The 27,313-nt window shown below is 60.9% G+C and overlaps 1 protein-coding gene across 1 annotated transcript; it reads right to left on the bottom strand.

Annotated features, from left to right (window-relative positions):
- Positions 1-23,681, bottom strand: LOC119251601 (N-acetyllactosaminide beta-1,6-N-acetylglucosaminyl-transferase-like). Its single transcript, XM_037518854.2, has 3 exons — positions 21,077-23,681; positions 4,594-4,686; positions 1-1,363 (listed from the first exon to the last, which is right to left on the bottom strand). Exons 1-3 carry the CDS (start codon positions 21,999-22,001, stop codon positions 1,173-1,175), a joined length of 1,209 nt encoding a protein of 402 aa, XP_037374751.1. The 5' UTR covers positions 22,002-23,681; the 3' UTR covers positions 1-1,172.
- Between the last annotated feature and the right edge of the window lie 3,632 nt (positions 23,682-27,313).

Raw genomic sequence — 27,313 nt, 5'->3', positions numbered from 1 at the left:
CAGGGAGGCCCCGGAGCATTTTTCAAATGCTAGGAGAGTCACCTCGCGCCACGTGCCCTGCAGCGGGTGCTGATCAACCATCAACTGAAAACACACAATCGCTCCAAGGTGGAAAACAATATATTAATTTATTTCCGAGAAAAAACAAACCCACTGCGGAACAGCAGAGCGCACAGAGCACAGAGTCAGTAGTTTCAGTGCCTCCCGCTCCCCCGACCCCGCAGGGCGCCTCCGAGTTAGAGCGTTGCAGACGAGGCGGGCAGGCAGCGGCGTGTAAACATCCCTGGCCCGGAGGAGTCTTCATCCCACCCGAGGAAGAGCAGGCCTGAAACACCCCTCTGCGGGGAGGGGCCTCTGGAAAAACAGTTGTCAGACCTGCCGAAGCTCAGGGGGTGTGTCTCACCCCTCCAGCCTCTGCCCTTTGCAACATCAGGGAAACGGGTTTGACATCAATTCCCTTGGAATAGGATGAACGGCACAATTACACAAAAATAAAATAGAATTGTGCTATTGAAAGGTGTCACGAGTTGGAGCAGCGGTCCTCACCTGAATAAATAAATACTAAGGGAGTCAGCGGATTAGAGGGTCACTAGGGGCTTCATGTTGGGTCACACGGAGGGTCCCCGGCTGCCCCCCCGGGCCGCCCTCCCCGAGGCATCAGATGCGGCTGCAGCTTTCACGCTAAGATCCCGCCTCCGCAAGTGAACTGAGACCAGCAGGACCCCAGTTCCAGAGGGAGAACTGGCCCCTGATACACACGACCCTCCAGCCTCCTGCCTTGTCTGTAAATGGGGGTGCCTGCGTGAGCCCCGGGGGGTGTGAGGCTGGGATCAGCCCGGGAGGAGCGGCGGGATGTGCTGGCGCTCCCGCCACGGCCCTGGCCTCGGGGAATGCTGCACGTGGCCCGGGGTGCCGTCCTCAGTGTTGCCATCTGCACCCGCTCTGGAGTGTGTCCCCCCAGGGACAACCTAGGGTGCCCTCCAGCTTCCACACGGTTCCCAAGGTGCTCAGTGCAGGAGGGGAGAGCTGGGCTGGGGTCCCGGACACGGCCCCCACAGCCACAGCCCCGAAGACCCCGCACGAGACACCGCCAGCGGGTGCGGCCATTCCACGACGCCTCCTCACTCTGCAGAGGGCGCCGGGGGCCGCTGGACGCGGGGCCGTCGCGGAGCTCAGAAGCGCCAGCTGGGCTGCACGGCCACCTCGCTCTGGTTGAGGGCGCGCTCGCGCAGCCGCAGCTCCAGGCACTCCACCGTCAGCGGGTAGGTGGACAGCTCGAACTTGTTAGCAAAGAGGCTCTCGGAGTCCATCAGCCACTTCAAGTCTCCGTTCCCGTAGATGCAGATGCCGTGGACGTAGTGGCCTGCAGCGGGGGACGGCACGGTCAGACCGGCTCCCTGGCCCGCCGGGCTCGCGGCCCGCAGCTGTGCTCCCCGCTGACCGCGGAGCAGCCGAGGAGGAGCGAGCCCTGGCGCGGACAGGCCGGGCGCAAGCGGGGCTCGGGGAATGAGTGTCCGGTCGTCGGAGGCCCCGGGACGGCAGCCTGCACGGGCCAGCCCCGCCGTCCGTGCGAAGCCCTCCCAGAGCACCCTGGCGGCGCGAGCCCAGCCTCGTCTGACACCCCCAGAGGAGGAGAGCTCCCCGGGGGGGCACCTTCGGGGAGGTCCTCTTTGGGGTGAGTCTGCGCCCCCATAGTACACGACCCTGTCCCCGCAGCCGCACCCCTGTCCCCACAGCGCAGCCTCTGCATGGAAGGATTTGGCCTCTTCTTAACCTCCCGCGCAGCCAGCCTGGCCAAGCCGCCCTGTCTGCACCCTGGACGAGGGCGTCCGGTCCGAAGGCCCCAGCCCTGCCACAGCCAGGGGTCCCCTGTGCCCTCGGCCGCGCCCTCTAAAGGATTCTCTGGAGGGGAGCCAGGCTGTGGCCACGCACCCCGGGCTCCCCAGAACGCAGCCTGGACACGCGCTCGACTCACGAAGCCACCCCAAAACCCGCTGGCTCTCTCCTGACCACCCTCCGCCTCACCCTGAAGCCCTGCTTTCCCCGCTGGCACACTGGTCACCCCCCCTGGAATATCTCTGGGTTCCCTCCAGCCCCACATCCTGCTCCCAGATCACCCCGACTTAGCTGCTTTGGCACATCTCACAGGTGACAGGACGCCGCTGGGGAGGGAGGGCAGGGTCTGCACCTTCCCCACTGGGCTGACCAGAGGGCCGGGCAGGCGACACCTCTGGCCCAGGTGCCCCCGTGGGGGTCAGCCGCGTGGGGGATGGGAAAGGGGTGGAGGGGGAGGGCGGGTGGAGCAGCAAGGGGGTGGGCGGTGGAGCAGCGTCGCGGGCACAGGCTGAGGTGGGCCGGATCCCATGGCCATGGAGTCCTGGTCGGCCTTGAGGGCAAGACTCGCGCTGACGTTGAAGCCGGCCAGGTGAGCATGGAGGGCTCAGCCGGGCACTGGAACCAGGTGGCAGCCGCGCGGTCCTGGAGCCTTGTCTGCGGGAGGGCACGGAGGCCCTGCCCAAGAGGGGGCCACGCATCGCAAACCCCAAGGGAGGGAGTGGCTGGGGGGACAGGGCGTGGATGGGGTGTTTCAGCTTCCGACACCGGGGTGGCGGGAGGGGAGACCCCCGGACGGGCACCAGGAGAAGAACGAGAGTGAGAGCATGCAGGCAAGTTCTGGAACATTCCCCAGTGGCGTTTGGCCAAGGGGAATACAGACGGGGGAAGTCGGGGGTGGTGGTGATTGAGCACAGGCACCAGGGTGCCCCCTCCTCTGGGCTAGTGTCCAGGTCTTCTCCTTTGCACTTTTGGGGGGCAAACCCTCATTTTGTATGGCCAGATGACCCAAAATGGTAGTGAGAACAGCAGACCCCAGGGTCCTCTCTTGAGGGTCCTAGAAGGAGTGAGCAGGAGTGAGCAGGAGCAGGGGGAGCAGGGGGAGGGAGCGCGGAGGAGGGAGGCGCGAGAGAAAGCCAGAAAGCCGGACTTCAGGAAACGCCCACTTGCAAGAGGAAACACAGAAAATAGCAGCAGCACGTCGGGTGCAGGGACACAGCACTGACACCCGGTCACACCCGTCCTCTGGGGCTCCTCTGAGGGGGACAGGGAAGACGCCGCCCGCAGGGGGAGCAGAGGTGAGCGGCCGCTGTGACCAGCGGCAGGAGCTCCTGGCTCTAAGTGTCCTCCTGACCTGCTGGCCCAGCCCGCACGCCCGCCTCCTCCGGGCCACCTCACGCCTTCTCTTTATTTTACGGGACAAACGCTTTTGAAGCTCGGACGGACGTTTATCGGCGCCCAAGAAGAAAATGAGAGACTGGGGTGCGGGTTCCTGGCTGGCACGCAGCCCCGACGCCATGGCCTGAACCACCTCTGCCAGGTGGGCCTGGCCACAGATGACGGGAGGGGACTGCAGGCCAGGACTCGGGAGCTGCGGTTGGTGGGACAGGGCTGGGGATGCAGGCCAGGATGCCACAAGGCCCAAGCGCCATGTTGGCAAGGCGGCCGAGCAGCAGATTAGTGACCGGGGCCCCCAGGGGGAGGCGACAGGGCTGTGCAGGGCCCAGAGAATGCGACAGAGCCACAGCCCGGTGGGCACGTCTTCCCGGGAGACCCCAGAGGTGGGTGGTAAGAGCAAGTTCCATCTGAGGGCCGAGCCCAGGACCTCAGAAAGGGGCTTTCCAGGCTGAGCAAGTGCAACCCACTCACATGCCAGCTCTGTCCTCACGTGGAGAGATGGCACAGGCGCAGAGGGGCTGCCGGCCCCAGGAGGAGCCCGTTCTGCACGCCCAGGAGGGTGGCCTCGGGGACCCCCACCACACCTTGATCTGGGACTCGGGCTCCAGAACAGCAGGACGTGGCCTCTGTTGGCTGCGCCCCATCCTGACTCCAGTCGCACCCACGCCCACCTCACCAGGCCCACCCCAGGGCACATCCGGGAGCTAAAGGACAGCCCCTCACGGGCTCTGCAGGAGCAGGAACCATGTGGCATCCCCAGTCCTCGCACGTGGGGGACGGCTACGTTAGGGTCCGTCAGGTGACTTGGGGTGTTGTTTGGGAAACAGCCCGAGCCTGGAGGGAGCCAGGCTGACTGGGCGGTCCAGCTTGCCCAAGGGGAGAAAACCACGTACAGGCTGACCCCCAGGCCAGCCCCCAGGACCAGAGAGAGGAGTCAGCAGCGGGAGAGCAGAGGCAGCAGGAAGGCACACAGGTAGGCGTGTCTGCATGCCCCTCACACGCGTGTCGACCACACCTTGCGCCCGCTTCAGGGGAAGGTTTGAACGAGCGTCTCCCTGTGCGTGGCCGGAGAGTGAGGCGCTCACCTTTACTTCCCAAGGACCTTGTCTGGAAGGCCCTGCCTTCGGGGGTTTAACAGCCCAGCAGTTGCATCCACGAGAGCCCCCGAGCCCCCTCCCCAGCATCCCTTGCAACGGGCCACCCGTGAACCCCCCCGCACCCCTCCCAGCACCCCAGAGCCCCCTGTTGCAGGCCACCGGTGAGCCCCCCTGCAGCCTCCACGGCAGCTGGAGCCTCACTGTGGCAGCCCCCCGCACCCCTGCCGGCACCCCACAGCCCCCCCAACCGCGGCCGGAGCCTCACCGTGGCAGCCCCCGTGCTGGTCCTCCATGTCATTCCACTTGACGGCTCTGAGGTTGCCGGCCCAGGACGCGTTGGGCATGGCTCCGGGGACACCTGCGGGCGGGGAGCAGCAGAGGTCAGAAGGGCAGAGCGGGGCTTCCGGCGTGTGCCTGCCAGCACTGGGTCTGCGGAGACCGGGGGGGGGGGGGGGGGGGGGGCTGCGGGGGGCCGGGCGCTGCTGGGGGGCCCGCTGCGAAGTCGGGCGCAGGGACGACCCCGCGCGAGTCCACGATGCGCCAGGAAGGGGGCTGCGGTCGCCAGAGCGCGGGTCTGGCCGCTCGTGAGCCAAAGCCCAGAGACCAGCGCCGGTGGGAGGGACCCGGGGGCCCAGGAGCCGCGTCCCAGGACCAGGGACTCTGTGGGGGCCTCTGCCCGGCCGGGGGGCGCCAGGGCGCACACGGGGCACAGAGTGGGTGCAGGGCTGCTTCAGCAGGACGGCAGAGCAACGGGCAGGGCTCCCCGGGAACCGCCGGCACCCCCTTCCCTTCCCAGTGTGGTCTCCAGCCAACCTGTCCCGGGCTGGGGGTGGGAGGCCCCGGGGCCCGAGCTTACAGCTCCCCCCCTCTCACATCTCCCCCATCTGGGCTTGTGCCAGGGCTGGCTGCAGGGCAAGGACGAGGCCCCGGCGCCTCTGCGCACACTTGCTTTCGGCCTCAGGGCTGAGCATGGCCGCTCTCCAGGGCGGTTCACGCGCAGTGAGAGCTGCCGGGCCAGCGACTCCGTGTCCGGGGGGAGGGCGCCGAGAGGACCCAGCCAGAGTGGATCCCCCCCCCAGGCTGTCCTGTCACCACGCACCACAAGGCCACGGGGACAGAGGGGAGCAGGCCCTCCCCCTGCGGGGACCAGCGCCGTTTCTAGCGGGAAGAGCGTGCTGCATGCTGGCCCCGGGGTTTCGTGCCGTCCAGCTCGCCCTGGAAGCTCAAAGACCGATGGACAGAAGCCCGCTGCTCCACCCTGGCGCTGTGGACGCTTCGGGCCCACGGCGCTCTTTGAGGAGTGTCCTGGGTGGTCACCACGGGCTGGATACCAGTGCCCCCGGGGGCAACACAGTCTGCAGACGGCCCCCAAACGGCCCCCCACCGACAGCGAGCACAGACCCCCTCCGCTGGATGGGCTGGACGGGTCAGAGATGGGGCCCCCACCTCACACCGGGAGAGCCCCAGATGCCATTACAGGAGCGGGAGCTTGTGGGAGTCGACAGGACGCGGGCGACACTTGCTCCGGAGCTTCCACGATGGAGGCGCCATGCCGACGGGCCTCTCTTAGACCTTCAACATGGGGTCTCTGCACCCCGACCCCTGTGGCCTGCAGCCAACCGCCCACAGCAGAGGACGCCCCTGAATCCCCGGGTCAGGGCCTCACAGCAGAGGGAGCAGGAGGCAGGTCACAGGTGAGACCCGAGGCCTCACCTGACTGCAGCCAGGGAGATGGACGTGACTGTGGGCGGCCTGTGCAGGCGGGACGGGGTCGGGACCCACCAGACCCTGTAGAGGGACGCGGCCACGCCCGGACTCTGCCGAGACCCTGACGTCAGGCCTGGCGTGACACTGGGGCTGTCGACTTGGGCAAAGAGGAAACTGAGTCACAGATGTGAAAGGAGGCAGTGACCGGACAAGGTCCACAAGTGAAGGCTTTCCTCTTTGCAAACATTCCTAAAAGCCGGCATTTTGGGAGAAAAGACTCTGCTCTTTACTCCACGTCTCGTGACAATCACGTGGTGACCAGCAGCACTGTGGCAAGAGCTCCCGGCCCCCCGAAACAGCTCTCCAGACTCTGCCTCGCCTCCTGGCCCCCAACCTCAGAATGTGGCTGATGAATGTGGCGTTTGCCCGTGGCGTGGGTGTGCGTTTCAGGACTTTAGCAATTATTTCAGGGCTGCCTCGCCAGAAAGAGGCTCCTTTGTCTGTTCTCGGCACGTGTTTTAAAGAATTTAGACTCAGTCTTGCCGGGTGAGCAGGGGTGGGCGGGGAGACGCCTGTCTGGAAAGGAGGGTGAGGTGGGGTGTTTATTCTCCTAACAAGAGTAGCTGACATACCGTGCCTTTTATGAGTCCATGTTGATGAAGCAACATCAGTGTGAATAAAACTTCACCATGACGCAAAGCCACCCCACTCCGCCAATGACTGCATTTCCAGGGCCTCCCCGGTGGTGCAGGGGTTAAGTCTCAGCACTATGAAGCTGTCTGCAGCCTCTGCAGCTCGAGTTCCATCCCCGGGCAGTCAGAGAGCTACCCACATGGCGCAGCAGACCTCTCCTGTCTCCCCGCTGCTCCCCTCAGCAGTGGATTTTGGTCAGTCTGCCTATTCTGGTCCCCACTCTGTCTCTGGTGAATCCTCTCACCCCCTGCACCTCTGGGCTGTACCCCAGCTCTTGTGTGCATAAATAAATAAATCTTCAAAAAATTTATGTATGCATACAAGAGCTGGGGTGCAGGCCACAGGTGTGAGGGTGAGAGGACTCACCAGAGACAGAGTGGGGAGCAGAACAGGTAGATCTACTGAAACACACTGCTGAGGGGAGCAGTGGGGAGTCAGGAGAGGTCTGCTGCGCCATGTGGGTTGCTCCCTAGCTGGGGATCTAACTCGTGCTGCAGCGGCTGCCCATAGTAGTGCTGAGACTTAACCCCTGCGCCCCCAGGGAGGCACTGAATTCTACTGTCTTTTTTTGCCCAGGGTCCTGACCACCACGCATCAGGATCTTGGCTTTTCTGGGGGTGCTCTCACTTCCCCCAGGGGCCCAAGGGGACGCAGACCCGGGCGGAGGGTCCTATGTGCCCTGAGTCCAGGGGCTGTGGGATGCTGGGGAGGAAGCTTTCCTTGCGCCCCACCAGGCCAGCGCCCTCCAGTTCCCTGCTCCTCCAGGGCCTCCCCTTGGGCCCCTCACTCTGCTCTCTGAAGGAACCAGGACTGGGCACCAGTGGACAGGGGCTGAGTCTCTGGACTTGTCCTTGCAGCTAGGAGCGAGCCCTTCACTGGCCTGGCACAGCGTGGGGACAGTGTGGGGTCAGCTCCCCACCCCATGTCACTCCTCGCAGGCCCACAGGTGACAACCTGGGGTGACAGAAGGCAGGTGGGGGCCCATTGTCACGGTGATGTCAGGGTGACCTGTTCTTCCGGTCACCACAGGAAGCAGCCCCTCCACCCTGCTGCAGCACGGCCCGGCCGCCCTGGAGTACCGCCTGGGTGCCCACGGCCCCACCCCTCCCTGTTTCTATGCCCAGGCAATCTCCCCCCACCCCAGAGAAGCCCCCACTGAGCCCTTCTCCTCCAGAGTGGGCCCGGGACCCTCGACGGAGCAGACTGGACCTCGTGGGGCTCCGTAGCACCAGCTGGGAGGTCACAACCACTCACAAACCCTAGCTGTCCATCTGTCTGTCATCTTATCTTTGGATTTGGGTTTTATTTACTTTTTCATTTAGGTTTTAAATGTGAACAGTCAATGCTGACGTCAGTGTATTCAGAGGGGCTTCACGGCGAGGTGTGCTGGGCACCCTGGAAAGTCTGTTTGGAATCATGCAGGAAAGGTGCCCCGAGGCCGCCTCCCCATGGTCCTGGAAACCAGGAGCTCGAACAAGCAAAGGTGGGGACGGGAGAGGTCTCGGGAGGCCCATCTGCCTGTTCTGCCCTGTGAACTTCCACAGCGGGACACCCACTTGGGGTCCAGCATCTTCAAAGCCACGAGATAACGTCACACCTCACCTGGCACACGCACCCCACAATGGTGGCCGCAGCCTGATGTCCCCAACCTGATCACCCTAGGAGGGTACGGGCCCGGGCTGAGATGCTGCCTGTTCCCAGGCCCAAACAAGTTCCTCGGGGAGCTCTGACTCCTGACGGGTCCATCTGGGGGCTGCCTGCAGAGGGGGCTAAGCCACACCCCTCCCTGTCCCTGCCACAGACAATAAAAATGTTTCCAGATAATGCCGAATCGCCCCGAGTTGAGAACACAAAGCGGTATGTTGTTAATAAATCCTTGCACAGATATTTACACATATAAGGAGATTCTTTCAGCTTAGAAAATTTTACTGTTGGGCCCCCCTGGTGGCACAAGGGGTTAAGTCTCAGCACTATGAAGCTGTCCACAGCTTCTGCAGCACGAGTTCGATCCCCGGCCAGGGAGCTACCCACATGGCGCAGCAGACCTCTTCTGAGTCTACCGCTGCTCCCCTCAGCAGTGGATTTCAGTGGATCCACCTGTTCTGCTCCCCACTCTGTCTCTGGTGAGTCCTCTCACCCCCAACACCTCTGGCCTGCACCCCAGCTCTTATATCTTGTATGCATAAATAAATAATCTTGTATGCATAAATAAATAAATCTTTAAAAAAAAAGAAGAAAATTTTACTGTTTTCATATAGTGTTAGTAGAGTATTTGCACATGTCTGAGTCTTGCTCCCCAAGTTACTAACGGTGCTTGAAGATGCTCTAAGGATCAACAAGAAAGAAAAAAGTGTCCACTGCTGACCGGCTTCAACAGACCAAAGTGAGGCTTCTCACGCCTCGCCAGCCTTAGTTAAGGGCCACCCACCTGCACCTTCTCTCGACAGCGGGACATCGGGGGCAATCCTGACACCACCTCGCCCCGGGAGACCGGCCATCACTAGGGCCACAGCTGGGGTGTCGGCGAGGGTCCAGGAGACAAGCCAGCCAACAGTTCCTTCCTGGGTTTTATCCGAGGAAAGGAAAGCAGGGCCCAGGTCCCTCCAGGCACAGTCCACAGCAGCCCCGGTGCCCAGAGGAAACACAGAGGAGCCCTGGGCCACACATGGACACCGTCAGGCGTGACCACAGGCCCGGAGCACGCTCTGCAGAGACGCAGAGGGGTCTGGGCGAAATCACGCCCAGGAGGGAGAAAGGCCGCCAGGGCCCGAGAGCAGAGGCCGCTGCCAGGGCTGTGAGGGGACAGAAGAAGGGTAGTGGACGCCCCGGAGGGCCAAGGCAAGGGCGGCGGACACCTGCTGGGCCTGGCCGGGACAGCAGTCACGTCCCCGGGCCCACCCCGGGAAGGCATCTTCCCCCAAGTGCTCAGCGCTCTGTCGGTCACTGTGGCTGTCCTTTTGCTCAGCAACTGGTCCTTCCTAGGTACTGTCCAGCGAGAAGGGGCAGGCTGGCCACGTGGCCGCGCTGCATCCCCAGCTCTCACTCCTGGCTGGGATCTCTGACCCATGGGGGCCTCGGTTGCCTTGGATAGTGGCAGCTTCCTGGGACACTGGACATGTTCTCCCACCGCCCCTGACTCTCGACTGCCCTCCTGCCCCCAGCCCCAGTCACCCTTCCTATTGGGGTGGGGTTGTGTGCCCTGTGGGCTCCCGAGTCGGCCGGTGTCCTGCCCCTCAGCTGCAGCCTCCCCGGCTCCTGCTTTCAAGGTGACCCCGTGGGCACCAGTGGGCCCTTCTAGAATAGTCAGCCCCGCTGCCTCCTGGGGGAGGGGCATCACCTGTCACCTGTGGCTGCTTCTGCCTCCACAGACCAACTCCCCCGCATCCCGCAGACCCCGTGCCCACCCTCGGCCCAGAGTCCCACCCCTCCCGCCCCCGTTTACACGCCTCTAGCTCTCCATCTCCCCCCACAGCTCACTCTGGACTGCCCTGGGAGCTGTTGTTTGTCCCTGCTTGTCCTGACTCAAGCAGGGTGCATGCCGGCCAGCACCGCAGAGCCACAGCCAGGCTGGGCCCCTGCCGCAGTCCGCGCTGGACGCTGCCCAGGCACAGGAGTTTTGTGATCTTGGACGAAGGATCTCCCGAGGAGATGGACAGCGGGTCCTTGACACACTCCCGGGGGCTCCTGCCCCAGGGCCCCTCGCCTGGTGGGGCTGGGGCTCGCCCCCTCCACCCCTGCCCCGCCCCCCAGCTGCCCTGCAGCCTCAGGGCAGCCCGCCCATGTCTTCCTTGTTCTCGTGTCTTCCTTGTTCTCCTGTTCTCGGAATCCGGCCTTCTGCAGGTGTCTGATAAAAGAGGACACGTTCAAAGGAAGCGCAGGAACATACTTGGCCGCCCAGGCGCCGTGGTTAAGTTGCTAAGGGCGGACCGGAAAGGCCCTCACCACAAACAGTGCGGTGAGCGGGCGTGTGGCCACTTCACAATCGCGCTGACTCACCCCGCGCACCTGGCGGGCACCGGCTCCTCGGGCCGGCGTGCCGCGGTCAGCGGAGAGAGAAGCAGCGCCCCCTGGACAGGAGCGAACGTTTCCATCCCGGCGCTGCCTCTCGTCGCACAAAAAAGTCATGCTTCTAACAGACTGGATTTCTCGGAGTAGTTCTAAGTTTCCAGCAGAACTGGGAGGGGGGCTCGGAGGCCCCCCACGCACCCGCCCGCCCTCCGTCTCTCTGAGGGAGGACAAGAACAGAAAAACTGGAAAGGAGGTGCCACGAGACCAGAAACCTGGCTCCGCAATGCCAAGAGCTGGAGGTGGGGTAGAGGGATCAGCACAGCCATTGCCGCAGCTGTGGAAACCAAGGTCCCCAGGCGCCAACGCCCAGATTACAAAGCCTAAGACCCCAGCAGGGGTCAGCGGCTGTAGGGCGAGTCTAGCGCACAGGCCAAGGCTAAAGATATGGGGATTGAGCCCACCAGACCCCACAGGTAAAGATATGGAGACGGAGACGGAGCCCATTGTGGACTCTCCGGTCCCTTTCAGATTCTGCAGTTACCCAAATCAGCAGCAAACAGAAGGCTCACCAGGAGTGACCCTCCCGAGCAGAAGCCGACTGCATCAGGGCAGTCTGCACAGGCTGGGGGCCGCACTCCCGCTGCCCACCTGAGACTCTGCAGGTGCCTCTATTCACCGACTCTCTCCTCTGCGGGGCAGCAGCCTCTTGCCTGCCGTGACCGCTACCTGCCAGGCTTCTCCTCACTGACCTCCCTCAGCGGAGGCCGCTCTCCTCAAGGCCCCCACCTGCAGCCATGCAGGCCTCTCTCAGCAAACCTGCCCCTTTGGGGCAGCTCTTCCTGCCCGCTGGTGTCTCCACAAGTGTCCTTTATTTTTCTCTCCCTTTCCCTAATAAACCTGTTCCTTAACTATAACGACCGTCTCTGTCTCGGGGAGAAACTCGCCTGGGGAACTCGCCACGTGTCGCTGAAAGAGGAGCTCTGGGGACACCTTTCCCAGAGTGACCCCACAGACCCCAACAAACACATCATCTCCACACCTGTAGGTTGCCAAGGGGTAGAAACGACAACACCCAGGGGTGCGAGGACACGGGAGCTCGGCAGGGGAGGCTGGCCCGGGTCAAGCAACTTTGTTCAAGACCCTGAAAAGCGTGCGGGCGGGCGCGCTGCGGAGCGGAACGCGGGCCTGAGCCGGGAGCTGGTGTCGGGTTACGTGGCAGGTGAGACTCCGCTGAGAAACTCTGGCGTGTCCAGGACACCTGCCTGGTCTTACCAGTTGTGTGCGAATTCTCCCTGACGGGGGAGAAGCCAGTGAGAGCTGACAATGCAACCAGCCGAGGCCCGTGGAAATACACGCTTTCATGTCTGGGGACTTCCAAACACTGGAAGAAAAATGCCAGAGTATCTCTACTGACTTTATCGATGAGTTTCAGTTTAGTAATAATTTTCTGTAATTTCTCCATCTCCTAACAGTCACTTTTACGGGTCCTCCCTGGTGGTGCAAGGGGTTAAGTCTCAGCACTATGAAGCTACCCACAGCCACTGTGGCCTGAGTTTGATCCCCGGCCAGGGAGCTACACATGGTGCCGCAGACCTCTCCTGTCTCCCCGCTGCTCCCCTCAGCAGTGGATTTCAGTGGATCCGCCTGTTCTGCTCCCCACTCTGTCTCAGGTGAGTTCTCTCACCCCCTGCACCTCTGGCCTGCACCCCAGGTCTTGTAGGTATACATACATAAATCTTAAAAAAAAAAAGTTACTTTTACGACCTGGGGGCAGGTAGTAGCTATTCAAAAAATTCCTTAGCGACTGTTCCATGTCTTCTGTAATGACAGTGAAACATACACTCGCCCTGTGAGTGTTAGCTGGCTGCATGCAGTGAAAACGACGATTTTGATGTGCTGTGGGAGAATGCAAAAGACGGTCCCTTCTTGCGTGTGGCCTGGCCATCCAGAGGCTGGGAATTCTCTCTAGTCCAACACAGGCCATGGTCAATGGACTCTGGCTCCAGACATCAGCCCCTGAGACCAACGGTGCCTCAAAGGCCTCTGCCCTGGAGGTGGCCCGGGGAGCAGCCCCAGAGAACTCCCCAGGGGAGCTGGTCGGGACTGGGAAGGATCCAGGCAGGAGCAGCCCAGCCCAGCCCTGGGGGAGAGTTCCCAGCTTGGGGAAAACCTTTCTTCAGCAGTTAAGTCTTGGAAGTTGTTTTCCTCTGGGCTCAATCTTAGCTCCCTTTTTTTTGTTTGTTTGTTTTAAAGAAGAAAGTGGGTATAAATGACAGGGGTGAATGAGGCCAAGTCAAGGAGATAATTCTACTCCTAGTTTTTATCTCTGCCAGGACCTTCTCCTTGACCAGTCCCTTTTGGCTGCCCGCACAACCTCTGTGGGCCCTGGCTGCCGTGTCCCAGTGTTGCTCTGAGCAACGGCCAGGGATGACGACCCCCTTTGGGGTTCTTGTCTAAACACCCCAAGACAGGGTGCGGGGTGGGTTGGGGGGCATGAGTGCCAGCCTCCAAGGAACATTTCGGTGACTCCTTCCCAGGAGGATGCTTTCCAGCCTCTGAGAGGCCAAGCAGCGGGCCTTGGGAGTAGGGAGCTTATTTTTCTCCAAAGTAAACAACCTTATTTTCAACTTCTGGTGCTCTTAAAAGGACAGAAAGTTCACAGAAGAAACCCAACATCTGTTTGCCAACTCCCCCGAACGGCCGAGGGGCACATCTGGCCACTTGTGCCTTGGGATCCGGCTCCATTGTCCTCTTAACAATCCTGTGGAAACTCGAGCTCTGGGATCAGAATGGATTCCGACACCGTATCAGAGAGCAGAGAGCAGGAACAAAAGTCTAAACAAGCCAAACACTGTGAGGTCTTACACGTACAAGGCACACTCACTGAGAACCTGATTCACAAAGCAACTCTCTGCACAAGAAGCCCTCACGTCACCGAAGCTCCAACCTCCCCGTCACCTGTGACTGAGACACCTGAGCGCAGACAGAGCGTGACCCCGCGTTCCCGGCCGATTTCCTGGCCCTCCGTGCTTGGCTGCGTTTCCCAGCCCCAGAGGCTCCTCACTGCAAACCGTGCGGCTCAGACTTGTTTATCAGATTCAGAGAGGCAGAGGCCCTGTCCGGTGCCTGCAGGGGTCACGTTTCTCCAGACGTGCTTGTTTACACGCCTGCCCCAGGCCACCCGGACCACCCCCAACCCCACGTGGGCTCCGACGCCCCTTCCTTCTGGGAATCCGGGGAGCCCCCAGCCCTGCATGCTGCCTCGCTGCCCTCGGTGCCCTTTAGTGACCCCAGGAGGCGAATTCCTTGCCACCCTGTGCACAGCGGCGCCTCTCCACCCTGAACCTGGCACCCGGCCACGTGTGGCTGGCCCCGAGTCAAGAATTCATTCGCAGGTTGTAAAACATCCCCGCCTAGTCCACGTAGAAGTGGCCAAAGGAACATGTGCCGGCTCAGGGCTGCTGTCTGGTTTCAGGCCTATTTGCAGCTGAGACGGCGTCTGTGGACACTCGCGGCCAGTGCGGGGCGGCGTGTGGCCGGCGAGCCTGGTCTCCGCAGTCGCCGAGGTGGTTCTGTTCTGCTTCCTCTCGAAGGACAGGAAACCTGGGACAAAGAGCCTCCAGGCTCGCCAGGCCTGTCCTACCCGGCTCGGGGAGTCTGCCCCAGTTCCAGCAACACAGAAAGCCACAGGCCACCTCCTTCCTGGAACTCCTGGGCGCCCCGACATGGGGCTGAGGAGCCTGGGCATGGCCAGAAATGATGCAATAGCACGAAGTGGGAAAACTGACAGTGACGGGGGTTGGGGGGGTCCCTGAGGCTGGGGTCCCCGGGCCCGGCTGAGGGGCTGTGCCGTGAGCTCTGTGTGCATTTCCAGTTCAGCACAGAGGTCGAGGCGGCCGAGGCGTGCGCGTGGGCAGAACCGCCACATTCACACAAGCTGCCGGGAACATGGGCGGGGCCCGCCCGGCCGGCCTCAGGGTGTCAGGACCAGCTCCGAGCTCTCCCGAGTGGGAACCAGCAGTTTCGCTTGTGAAATAGTGGTTTCGGTCCTCCAGAAACCGAAGGGCGCTCATCATGGCGACGGCCACACGCCCCCTTCACAGCAGGACACACAGCCGGGGCACCGCCGGCGCCGGGGGAGGCTTCTCCCTGGGGTGGGGTGAGCGGGAGGACCACAGGGCTGCGCGCGTGTGGCCGTGGGATGAACATGTGACACTGTTCGGCGGTTCTTCCTCTTTGGCTACGTGCACGGCGTCCCCGCCGCGAGCAGTGCATTTCGGGGGCCGTCCTACCAGAGGCGAGACACCCCCACTCAAGCTCGAGGAGGGCAGCAGGTCGTGGCCGCGCTCGGTGGATGGCACAGAGGACGGGGCGCTCAAAGGACCCCACCTCTCTCTCTCCTAATAAGAGATCCGACGGGTTCCACAATTTATGGCAAATAAAAGATGCCACAGGGGAAGGATAGTGTCCAACAGGACCAGCTCAGCAGATACTTGAGTGACCAGACCCCCCCAGAAAGCATGACATGTGCCACGGGCTGGGGGACACCCCCTTTGTGGCACTGTGGGAAGGGCACAGCCCTGAGCGGAGACCAGGTCAGGGGTGAAGGAGCAACGGGGGGATCCTGGTCCGAAGACACGGCCCCCCAGTGAGATGCGCCTGCAGCAGACTGAGGGAGTCTGACGGTGAACACCCTGGGCTCGAGTGAGGGAGCAGCTCCGGGCCAGAGACAGGCGCCCCGGGGCCTCCTCCGCGTACGTCCGGCTCCATAGCTCTGGGTAGAGCCTTTGCTGGGAAACAGGAACTTTCCACAGCGTGTCAGAACACTGCTCAGACTCCTGTCCCAGAAGCTCAGGGTCGGACGGCCCTCCCCACACCTGTGGTGGCCTTGGCGCGGGCTCCCCGGAGAGGCAGCCACGGACAAGCAGGGCGGACGGAGGCCAGCGCCGCCCCCTCTGCACCCACCCGGGTCTCCAGCTCCAGCACCAGCCGCCACCCCTCCTGCCCAGGGGCCATTCCCATTCTAGAAGCTTCCCCTTTTTAAAGCACCGTCAGCACCTCCCCTGAGGTTACCGGCCAGTCGTGGGTCACTAGATGCAGAGCTGGGAGGCCCCAGTCTCACATCCTGTGACCCCAAGGACTCTCTGTGGCTCCACACTGTTCCCATGGGCAGGAGCCCCGGGGAGAGTGGGCAGGACCGGCAAGGGGTGTCTGACTTCTAGGTGCCCCCGACCATCGTGGTGTGGCTCGAGCCTCTACCCTGGGGACCGTGCAGGTATCAAGGGGCCATCAGAGCCACGGGCATCTGGTGACCGGGTGCCCAGGAGGCAGCCCCCTGTCCTTGGTGCATGTCCATGCCCATGACTCTTGTGCACCCGCCACTGCCACCGCCCCAAACACAGACATGGACCCCAGGCACATCTTCCGGGGGGTGCAGAGCTGGGTGAACCCGGGCCCAGCTCCAGCTCAGTCACCAAGACTCCAGGCTGGGGCTGAGAGGCCAGCAGGTAGCAGGCAGCTGGCCCTGGGCTCTCCGGGCACACGACCCCCAAGGGCGTGGGCTGGGCCTGAAGCAGGTGTCTGAATGTCAGCACTGAAGGGGCCCCTGTACCCGCCAGCTGGGGCTCCCTGAAGCGGAGGAAGTGGAACTGTGTGGAGGAGGAAGCGGCGTGGTCTAGGCCAGCCCGCGTGGTGATCATGTGCTCATCCCCCTCAGCCTCGCAGGCCTCGTCCAGAGAAGCTGTTCCTTTTCTGAGAAACTGTGTGGTTCTCGGCAGACATCTGAGGTCTGCTTCTGAGCCGTGGCCAGGTTGCAGGAAAAAAACAAGGCACAACCCCGAGGCCTCCCCTCTCCCGGGCCACCTCACACACGCCCCGCCCCTCCGCTTCCAGGGACTGTCCTGTGTGGTCGTGGTTCCCAAACCCGTCCAAGACAGCGAGGAGGTGCGGGCACACGTGAGGGGCTCAGGTGCATGTCACTCAGCACTGGGCCACATTTGGGATTTCTCAATAATAGAGGTTCGCACCGGTCATAATTGATGAACACGCTAATATTAATCATTGATGTTCAGGGCCTCCCTCGGGGCGCAGGGGTTAAGCATCAGCACAGTGAAGCTACGAGCAGCCTCTGCAGCACGAGTTCGATCCCCGGCCAGGGAGCTACCCACATGGCACAGCAGACCTCTCCTGTCTCGCCCGCTGCTCCCCTCAGCAGTGGATTTCAGTCAGTCTGCCTGTTCTGCTCCCCACTCTGTCTCTGGTGAAACCCCTTACTCCCACCCCCGCGCCTCTGGCCTGTACCCCAGCTCTGTATGAATAAATAAATCTTTAAAACAAGTAATAATTGATGTTCACATGAAAATCCACGGGAAGTAGATAAACACTTTACCTCCCACTCCACACCAAGTTGGTCCACCGAAGTCTCAAACGACCTGACCATGTGGCCACCGTGTCCGTGAGGGCCTGGATAGGACACTGGGGCCCGGGGACAGTCTTAGGAGGGCGAGTCCCGCCTCCCCCTCCACCTTGCCCCCATCCGGCACCCTGCAGGGTGGGGTCTCTCCTCAGTCTGGGGTCCCAAGACATAAGCAACATGACCCAAATCTGCCAAGTCCACTGAGTCCACCTGGTGCCCAGCAGCTGTGCAGCGCCCATGTGTCACCTGGGGACCCAGGACACAGCGGATCCTGGGGATCCAGCAGCAGGTCTGGCAGGCAGGGGTGGGGGACCTACAGTCCGGCGACCCTGGCTGAGGCCAAGCTGGGTGCCCAGGCCTCTACCTGCCGGCCAGAGGTGCAATCGCACGCCCCAATGTGCCCTTTGTGGCTGCAGACACTGGCCGCAGGGCCAGCTGCTGCACACAGCACAATGCATACTTTGGAAATGCCAGGGGGCCCTGCCCGGCTCCAGCCTGCTCCTGAGATGCCGCAGCTCAGCAGCCGGGGTTACCTGCCAGTCACACCTGGACAGAGGACTCACATTTCCCCTTTTGCGCTCTTCTCGCAACCTTAAGCCAGGAGCTGAGGGTCCCTCTGGTCACAGAGGTGGAGGGTCCCTCTTGGCAGGGGTGGTACTAAACCTGCCTGGCAGTCCCGGCTTCAGAGACGCACAGGGTGACTCTGGGGGGCACAGGGAGGCTCAGGGGAGCCCAGGGGTGCCTGCGCCCGTCGGCGTCTGGGTTGGCAGCTGCTGGAGGCAGCTTTTCTGGGGACAGGATCTAGCCTTTGACGCACCTGCCGGCCTGAGCTGCCTCGTCCTGACCTGAACTTTGTCTCCAGGTGGGCTTCACTGGCCCGGCCACCTCGAATTATACCTCCGAGCCCTCTCCTGCCATGCTTTCTCTGTCTGTGCTCCCCAAGACACCCCAGCCTGTTCTGGCACTGCCCTCCTGGGACTTGGTCCTCTGCTCACTTGACCTGACTTGACCCTTGACCCGCAGAGAAGATGCAGTGAGATGTGGGGGTGTGGGGAGTGGTGGGGACACGGCCCCTGAAGGGAGACCATCGATCTCTGCCCAATGCTGGAGGCAGCAGCTTGGGAGAGCCAGACGTCTGGGAGGTGGCTATCAGGGAGGACTCCTGGAGGAGGTGACTTCCCAGGAGGGTTGTAAGGGAGGAAGAGGAGTGAGTCACATGGAGGTGGTAGGAGGAAACCCCAGCGTGGCAGGGCGAAAAGTCACTCACACACACACACACACACACACACACACACACACACTCTGGACAGGACGCACCCTCAGATGCCGAGAAGCCCGGGAGCCTTGGCTGGGGGACAGCAGGCTGAGAGCCAGGTCAACCCCTCGTGGGAGTAAAGTTCTCCCAAATGTCTTGGACCTAGATTTAAAAATGCCTCCACAGAAGAAAAAGGCAAGCTTTTCAATTAAAATGAGCTCCCTGAGGCCGCGTGGGATCTGTTTAAATAAAGAACACTTCCCGGAGTGCTACGTTTCTGGCAGACAAAGGACACCCAGAATGAGGGCCCTTATTCTCTTTCTGTCTTTTTGGGGGGAGCTTTATTTCCCCCGTGCAGCCTATTTTTTTAAGAAAAGTCTTATTGAGGTACATCTGGCTGATAATGGGGTGAATTTAAACTGCACAGGTACTGGGCCTCCCTGGTGGCGCAAGGGGTTAAGCACCGCACTATGAAGCAATCCACAGCTCTGCAGCACGAGTTCGATCCCCGGCTGGCCAGGGAGCAACTCACATGGCACAGCAGACCTCTCCTAACGTGCCCGCTGCTCCCCTCAGCAGTGGATTTCGTCAGTCTGCCTGTTCTGTTCCTTGCTCTGTCTCTGGTGAATCCTCTCACCCCCCGCATCTCTGGCCTGTACCCCGGCTCTTGTATGCATAAAAATAAACAAATCTTTAAAAATAAAATAAACTGTATAGGTGCTGTTCTCGGCACTTGGCGAATCTGGTGTCTGTGAAAACCGGAGGAGGAATAAGGTCGCGATGGTATTGGCAGCTGATGTTAGCAAGGCTTGGGAATATTTTAAGTGTTTTTCTATAAGCTAGCTCTTAAAAACAATTTTAAAAATAGGACCAGGGCCTCCCCGGTGGTGCAGCAGTTGAGCACTGGGCTGCCAAGCTGTCCGCAGCCTCTGCAGCGCTGGTTCGATCCCCGGCTGCCGGTGAGGGTCCCACCTGGCGCGCAGACCTCTCCTGCCGCCCGCTGCTCCCCTCAGCAGTGGACTTCGGTCCTTCTGCCTGCTCTGCTCCCTGCTCTGGCTCTGGTGAATTCTCTAACCCACCCACGCTTCTGACTGTACCCAGTGCATGTATAAACAAACAAACAAACAAACAAACAAACAAATAAATAAATAAATCTTTAAAAAAAAAATAGAATAAAAATAGGACCAGATAGAGAGTAGGGAAAAGCACCGCAGTGTTTGAGGGGTTGGGGCAGGGAAAATGAATCCTACATGCTCCCTGCACTCAGCCCAACGGCTGCTCCGAAAATACAGACATCAAAACCATCTCTGCCCAGACTTCTTTCTACCTTGTGCGAAGCTGAAGCTCGGTCCTCCCAATAGGGTGTGGCTCTGAGCCTCAGCTTATTGCCCCCCTAGCCTCTGGGAGATGCTGAGGGAGGGGCCAGACCCCACTCCTGGCAGGAGCTGCAGGCTGAGAGGGCCGGCCAAGCCCCAGGTGGGTGCTCCATGTCTCTGACACACGCACACATGCATACACACACACAAGCCCCACATCTCTGCAGCTAACACTTGTGCTGAACATGCTCAAAGGCTCTCACCCAGCCCTGCTCCGTCACCCCCTACCCTCAGCCTTCCTCCTTCCTGGGATTCTGCAGGAAATTGGCTTTAGAAATACAGGGTTGAGAAAGGAGTGTTCCTTTCTTTTTTCTGATGCAAGAGAAGCAGCTCCAGGGGTCCTCTCTGCAGGCACAGGGGTTAAGTCTCAGCACTGTGAAGCTGTCCGCAGCCTCTGCAGCACGAGTTCGATCCCAGCCAGGGAGATACCCACATGGCACAGCAGCTCCCTCCTGTCTCCCCACTGCTCCCCTCAGCGGTGGATTTCATCAGTCTGCTTGTTCTGCTCCCTGCTGTCTCTGGTGAATCCTCTCCCCCACCCCCGCCACCCCTCTGGCCCGTACCCCAGTTCTTGGATGCATAAATAAATAAATTACTTTAAAAAAAGAGAGAAGCAGTGACTAGCGGAGACAAGCTCTCAGCACACCGGCCCAGCCTCCCCACACCCTGTGCCTGCGCCTGACCATCAGCTCTCCAAAGACCAGCCACTGCTGGGGGCCTGCAGCGCCCCTTTCACCCTGCAACCTGTGCGGACACTGGCAAGAGAGACCGCGATTCCCAGACGACCCAGAACTGACCAATAACCCCGGACACCTGGATGCTCCATGTGGAGAACCAAGAGGCCTTCTCAGAAGAGCATGGCTGCTGACAGACCCCTGATGGAGGCTGTGCTTGCCAGCGAGGGCGCGCTGGCCGAGTCCAGCCCGAGTCTCTGTACATGTGACCATGCGCACCCTCGTTTCAGGCTCGGAGAGACCAGGCGAGGTTTCCTGGTTGCTGGAGACCCAGCCTCGGGGTCCCCCAGATCTAAGCTGAGTGAATACTGGTGGACGTGCGGAGAGGACTTGATCTGTGCCAGCAGACTCGAACGTTCTAGAACAGTCATGGAAATCGGCTGTGCTGTGGCTGTGCGGTGCAGACTGGACCCCCTAATGGGCATCAGACCAAGCACTGGTCCGAGCTGTGGCTAAGAAGCACCCACACGGAGCGCTGTGTAAACACTTCACACGTTCCTTTCAGCTCATCCCTGCATCTGTCCTGCAGAGTGGCCACAGGGCCAGCAACGGGCACCTACCTGGGATGCGGTTGAGGGTCACCCAGAAGTGCTCGTCGGGGCTGTAGGTGTCCCGGGACCACTGCAGCAGGTCCACCGCCCTCTGGTCGTGCAGGACGAAGTCCACGAAGGCCCTGGTCAGCGCCACGTAGGCCGAGCCAAAGTAGATGGTCAGGTTGTGGGGCGGAGGTGCCTTCAGCGCCGAGGTCCTGATCACGTAGGAGGCCTCCGGGCCCAGGTGCTCCCGGTGCACATAGCGGGTCCTGGGCACTGCGTGCGCGGGGGGCAGCACCCCCGGGGTGATGTTCTGCCCTCGGAGGCCCTTCAGGTACCGCACGATCTCCCGGTTGGTCCGCAGGGGGAAGTCCTGCCCGCAGGTGTTGAGCACGTACCTCCAGGGTACCCGCAAGCCCGCCAGGTCCGCCAGGCAGTGCAGGTCGGCCTGCAGCCGCGAGATGCCCCCGTACACCACGGACTCCCGCCTGGAGGCCAGGAAGGCGTTGGGGAAGCAGCTCAGAAGATGCTCCACGGCCAGCTGGAAGTCGGCGCCGGCCTTCTGGTCCACGTGCACGCAGTACACGTTCTGGGGCGCGTACACGGCCCGGAAGAGCCGCTCGAAGGTGCCGAAGTCCTTGTGCACCACCATGGCGTAGGCCAGCGGGAAGGCGGCCTCCTCCCGCGACAGCGGGGCCGAGATGTAGTGGCTCTGGGCGAGGTAGTCCCGGCAAGGGATGCTGGCCCGCGGCGACAGGGAGGTGTCCCCCCAAATAAAGGCGGGCTTGCCTTCCAGGACCAAGTCACAGGCCTGCGCCCTGACGTCCCGCTCTCTGGAGCCCGTCTGCGCCCAGGAGCTCTTGCGCTGGCTCCCTTCCTTGTTGTAAAATGTCACAAATATCACCAGGCTGAGCAAGGTGAAGGCAAAGAAATAGAAGCGCCAGAAGCTCATTCTTTGCACTTCCCGGGGAAGGCGTCTCTCTCCAGGGGTTGAGAAACACTCCTGCCTGAAAGCCCAGCGCAAGCAGGAAGGATCCCTTCTGCCCGCCGTGGATTTCGACAGCTTCTGGCAAGGCTTTAATGCTCGCACAGTCCCTGCCTCCGGGTCTCATCCATCCTCCCGAGCTTCTGGGGGTGCGGGCCAGGCGGTGCCGATCCATAAGCAAAGCCCGCCCAGCCCGCCCATATTTGCGTCTCAGCTCCCCACCTGCCGCGTTTGCATATGAGCCTCCCCGGGCGGGAGGTGGGCGGTGGCCGGCGAGGTCTGGCAGGAATACCTCCCCCTTCCCGGTCTCTCTCCTTCACCCCGGCACCAGGCACCCTCCAATCCCCACTGGATGGCCCCCGTCTGCCTGGCTCCTGCCGCCCCTTTGTTAGCCCCACCCCAGGCGCACCGCCCCCGCCACACCTCGGAGTCAGGATTCTCGCAGCCAAAGAGCAAACAGGGAGGTGGGGAGGACGGGCTGGGTCAGAGTCTGCGGCCCGGTCGGTGCCGAGCACCCAGGTGGAGGGGCAGGGGCGGGCGCTGGCGTGGGGACGACAGTCCTGGGGGCGCTGAGGACAAAGCCCCCGCTGTGGCTTCCCTGAGGGCAGATACAAAGGCGAGCGCTGGAGAGAAAGGGGCTGTGCTTCCTTTTCCCAGAACTGAGCGGTGGGGGTGGTGCCAGGGTCTCTCCCCAGCCCCCTCACCCCTGCTCTGCACCTAGAACAAAGGCTCCAGGAGCTGCAGAGTTCCTGGAAGGCGCCAGCGGGAGAGGCAGGTCACGCCAGGTGCTGCTTACCTGTGGCAGGTGCCTCCAGGGCGTGCGGCCAGTGGGGTGTGTGGGTCTCTGGCAGCGGCGGTACCCCCTCCCCAGGCCTAGCCCCTACCTGTCTGGGCCGGAGGGACAGCCCCCAGCCCCCCACTCCGAGGGTCCGGCTCACAGAGGCACAATCTGATTGGGAGACACCCACGGGGGGCTCTCTACAGGTGAGGAAACTGAGGCCAACAAATATTGTTTTCCCAGCAGACGCTCGGCTGGAAGGAGGCCAGAACCCCAACTCCACGGATGCCAGGCCCAGTCTGACCGGGTTCAGCCCCGCCGGGCCGCCAGGCAGCCCAGCCTACCAGCCCTGAGGCCGCCTGCGGAATGGAAAATACCGGCCATGGCTGAAGGCGGCTCCAGGGCTTCGAGGCCCAGACTCCACAGAAGCACTCGCTGCTGCTTCTCTCTGGAAAACAACCTGCCGCTGGACAGTGTATTGATCTGCCCTGGTAGATGGAGAGACAGAGGGAACCAGGCGCCTGGCGGGGGCTGCGTCCTCTCCTTCCCACTGTTCCAGGGCAGGGAGGGGGCAGCCCAGACCCCGCAAACCTGCCTGCTCTAAACAGGTTCTGCCATCCGCCGCGTCAACACAAAACATGTGAGAATTTAGTGGGAAGGAACTTGAATACAATTAGGAAACAACACAGGTAAGGCAAAGAATCTAGTTTCTAAATGAAGCACCCAAAGTGACCCGTCCCCTCGTGGGTAAAAGACCATCCATATGGGAATGGCCCAGAGCAAGGCCCCAAAGCCTGCCACAAGTCTAAAGCCTCTTCCAGTGGGGACCCACAGAAAAGGAGCAGAAACCACCAGACAAGTTTGGGAGGAAAAGAGCAAAATCAAAATCAAGACAAAAACCGCCATGGTCCCCTCCCCACGGGTCTCACCCACATCTGTGTCACCCCGTCCATGACCACAAGGCAAGCGCAGTTTCTCCACGTGTCTCTCGGTTCCACGTGCCTCCTCCAGGTCTCCTGGCTCCATCCTGCTTCCTTCCTTCTTTAGTCTTCAGTTTTTTCTTTTAGGTTTTTTGTCCCACCCAAGGGAGGGTGGAGCTGAGCAGGGAGAGAAGAAGCTGCAGAGGAGACTGAGGCAGGAAGGAGCAGGATGGAGCCAGAAGGAGCCCTGGAGGAGGCACAAGGAGCCAAGAGACACGTGGAGAAACTGCGCTTGCCTTTTGGTTGTGGACGGGGTGACACAGATGTGGGTGAGACCCGTGGGGAGGGGCCATGGCGGTTTTTATCTTGATTTTGATTTTGCTCTTTTCCTTCTGGGCTTGTCTGGTGGTTTCTGACCCTTTTCTGTGGGTCCCCACTGGAAGGTGCTTTAGACTGTGCCAGGCTTTGGGGCCTTGCTCTGGGCCAGTCCCATTTGGATGGACTTTTACCCCCGAGGGGACGGGTCACTTTGGGTGCTTGATTTAGAAACTAGATTCTTTGCCTTTTTTTGTACTGTTTCCTAATTGTATTAAAGTTCCTTCCCATTAAAGTCTCATATGTTTTTGTGTTAATGTGACAAATGGCAGAACCTATTTAAAACAGACAGGTTTGCGGGGTCTGGGCTGCCGCTCTCCCTGCCCTGTAACAAATTTGGTGCCCAACGTGGGGCAGGAAACCTAAAACCTCCCCCTTTTTTGGGAACCACCCTGTTGCACCACCACCAGGCTTCACGCCCACCCAGGAGGCAGGAGGGAGACGGGTGTGTCCTCCCCCCACCTCCTCACTGTAGCAGTGTCTGGAAGCCCCCCTCAGACAGCACCCCCTGGGTCCCAGGCAGCAGGACCCCTGCACATAAGCTGCGTGTCCCTGCTGAGTGCCCAGGAGAGCCAGCCTGAGAGAGAACTGCTCCCTCAGGGACCTCGCGGGCTTGTTTGCCTGGTATCCCTGGCAACAGAACAGGCATTTTCTTTCAGCAAATAATTGGGTGGCTGAGCTATTACCTTCCTCCAGGACATTATTTCTGCTCTGTTCCCTGGCACCAGCTCAGCAAATTAAGGCTGATGTTCCTGGCACTCCCTGCCTCCCTGTTCTGGGGTGACCCCAGGTCATGGGCAGAGGGATGACCCTCACCACCCCCAGAATGACCCCCCCACCACGCTGGGGGGCACAAGGCCAGCCCTAACAACACAAGACCAGCCAGACTCAAACTGAGATGAAGTTCAGACTCTCTGGGGTCCTCCCAGGAACAGGTGGAGTCTTGTCCCTCCCCGTCCCTCCCTTCACGTCCACCTCCTCTGAGCCAAGTGACCACCCAGTGGGGCTCACAGTCCCCCACCCTAGGACTGCCCCCTGCTCAGTGTCAGCCTGGCACCTGCAGCTCGGCCACAAATGAGACCACGAGAAACCAGCCAGGCCCTCCCGACACCCCCTTCCTCCTGGCCGCAGGCAGCAGGCAGGTGAGGCAGGAGGGAGCAATGACACCGGCAGCTGAGACCTCAGGCCGCCGGCTGCACCCTGCACCTCAGGCTGTCCCAGTGAGACAAGCCATCGTGTGCATCACCAAGAAGCTGCACGAAATGATTTTTTAATACAGACTAAAGAAAAAACAAAGGAAACAAAGTGAACGCTGGTGTGATGGGGGTGATGGGGAGGGGCCGGGGGCCTGTACCCCAGCGTAAGCACCAGGGTGGTCAGGACCTGGTATATTTTAAGAAATACAAAAAAATCTAGATTTTAGGGGGCCTCCCCGGTGGCGCAGCGGTTGAGCGCTGGGTTGCGAAGCTGCGCGCGGCCTCTGCGGCGCCGGTTCGATCCCCGGCTGCTCCCCGGCCACCGGAGGAGGGTCCCACATGGCGCGCAGACCTCTCCTGCCGCCCGCTGCTCCCCTCAGCAGTGTACTTCGGTCCTTCTGCCTGCTCTGCTCCCCGCTCTGGCTCTGGTGAATTCTCTCGCCCTCCCGCGCTTCTGACTGTACCCAGTGCATGTATAAACAAAACAAACAAAGAAACCAGCAAACAAATAAATAAAGCATGCCTCTATAAAAAAAAAAAAAAAAAAATCTAGATTTTAGGGACTCCCTTGGTGGCGCAGGCGGTTGAGCTCTGGGTTGCGAAGCTGCCCGCAGCCTCTGCAGCGCCGGTTCGATCCCCGGCCGCCGGTGAGGGTCCCACATGGCGCGCAGACCTCTCCTGCCACCCGCTGCTCCCTTCAGCAGTGTACTTCGGTCCTTCTGCCTGCTCTGCTCCCCGCTCTGGCTCTGGTGAATCCTCTCACCCTCCCACACTTCCGACTGTACCCAGTGTTTGTATAAATAAATAAATAAATCTTTAAAAAAAAAAAGGAATTTATCTCCCTCTTTTAACCCCAGCGTTGTACATTTCCTCATTTCCCCTTCCCTTGTAAATAAACCTTTTGTTAACCTCTTGTGTGTGCCTGCAGTGTAAGTCCCTTTTAAGCGCGTGGGTGAGGACCCACAGTCAGGCACCCCATTTTATATCAGGGTTGCCCTGTAACACCCTCACCCCCTGCACCTCTGGCCTACACCCCAGCTACCCCAGCTCTTCTACACAAAAATAAATATACAAACCCTAGAAATCTGACTGGAGAATTGCAGCTACCAGAGGGAGGGGGGAGCAAACTGGGGACGGTGGTGGGGACTGTGGGTGATGGGTGTGGGTGCGTGCATCTGAGGAGGGGTGAAATTGCACCCCTAACTCATACAGTGTTGTCAAGCAACGTTACTTTGTTAAGAATAATACAAGCTTTTAAAAGCCATGAACACTTTTTGTTCATTACAAAAGCATTTTTTATTTTATTTACTTTTTAAAGATTTGTTTATTTATGCATGCAAGAACTGGAGTGTAGGGGGTGCGAGGATTCACCAGAGAGAGTGGGGAGCAGAGCAGATGGATTAACTGAAATCCACTGCTGAGGGGAGCAGCAGGAGACAGGAGAGGTCTGCTGCGCCCTGTGGGTAGCTCCCTGGCCGGGGATGGAACTCGTGCTGCAGAGGCCACGGATAGCTTGACAGTGCTGTCTTTAACCCCTTGCACCACCAGGGAGACTCCACAAAAAGGCTGTTTACACGAACTATTTTGTGCATGCGAGGAGGCTAATAACAACGGGCAGTTGAGGTGGCTATGCCTGGGGTCAGTCAACCTCCTGGCTGTGGCTGCAGCAGCCGGCCAGGGCTCACACTCCCCCCAGCACACAGACACAGCTCCCTCTCATGCCCACCTCAGGAAAGCGTCTTCTTCTGAACTCTTGCTACCATTTGAAAACTGTGGCTCCTCCTGCTGGCGGCCGTGACTTGGCCCTAGGGCACCTGGTTCCTGGCCCGTTCACCTTGTCAGGCAGTCATGGACTTGCTCTAGGGGTCACTCAGCGTCCTCAGGACCCCAGGCCAGCCTCCAGGCCCCTGTGGGCATTTCTCGGCCAGAGCGCCTCCCCACCGGCGCCTCTCAGGCTGTCCTTTAAATGCACCCAACTCAGTGCCCTTGTGCAGGGGCAGCACTGGCACG

This window comes from Talpa occidentalis, unplaced genomic scaffold (assembly GCF_014898055.3).
Source record: "Talpa occidentalis isolate TD23 unplaced genomic scaffold, MPIMG_talOcc4v2.1 talOcc4.2, whole genome shotgun sequence".
NCBI classification, from domain to species: Eukaryota; Metazoa; Chordata; class Mammalia; order Eulipotyphla; family Talpidae; genus Talpa; species Talpa occidentalis.
Note: the sequence above shows the minus strand (reverse complement) of the source record. Positions and strands in the feature narration are given on the sequence as shown.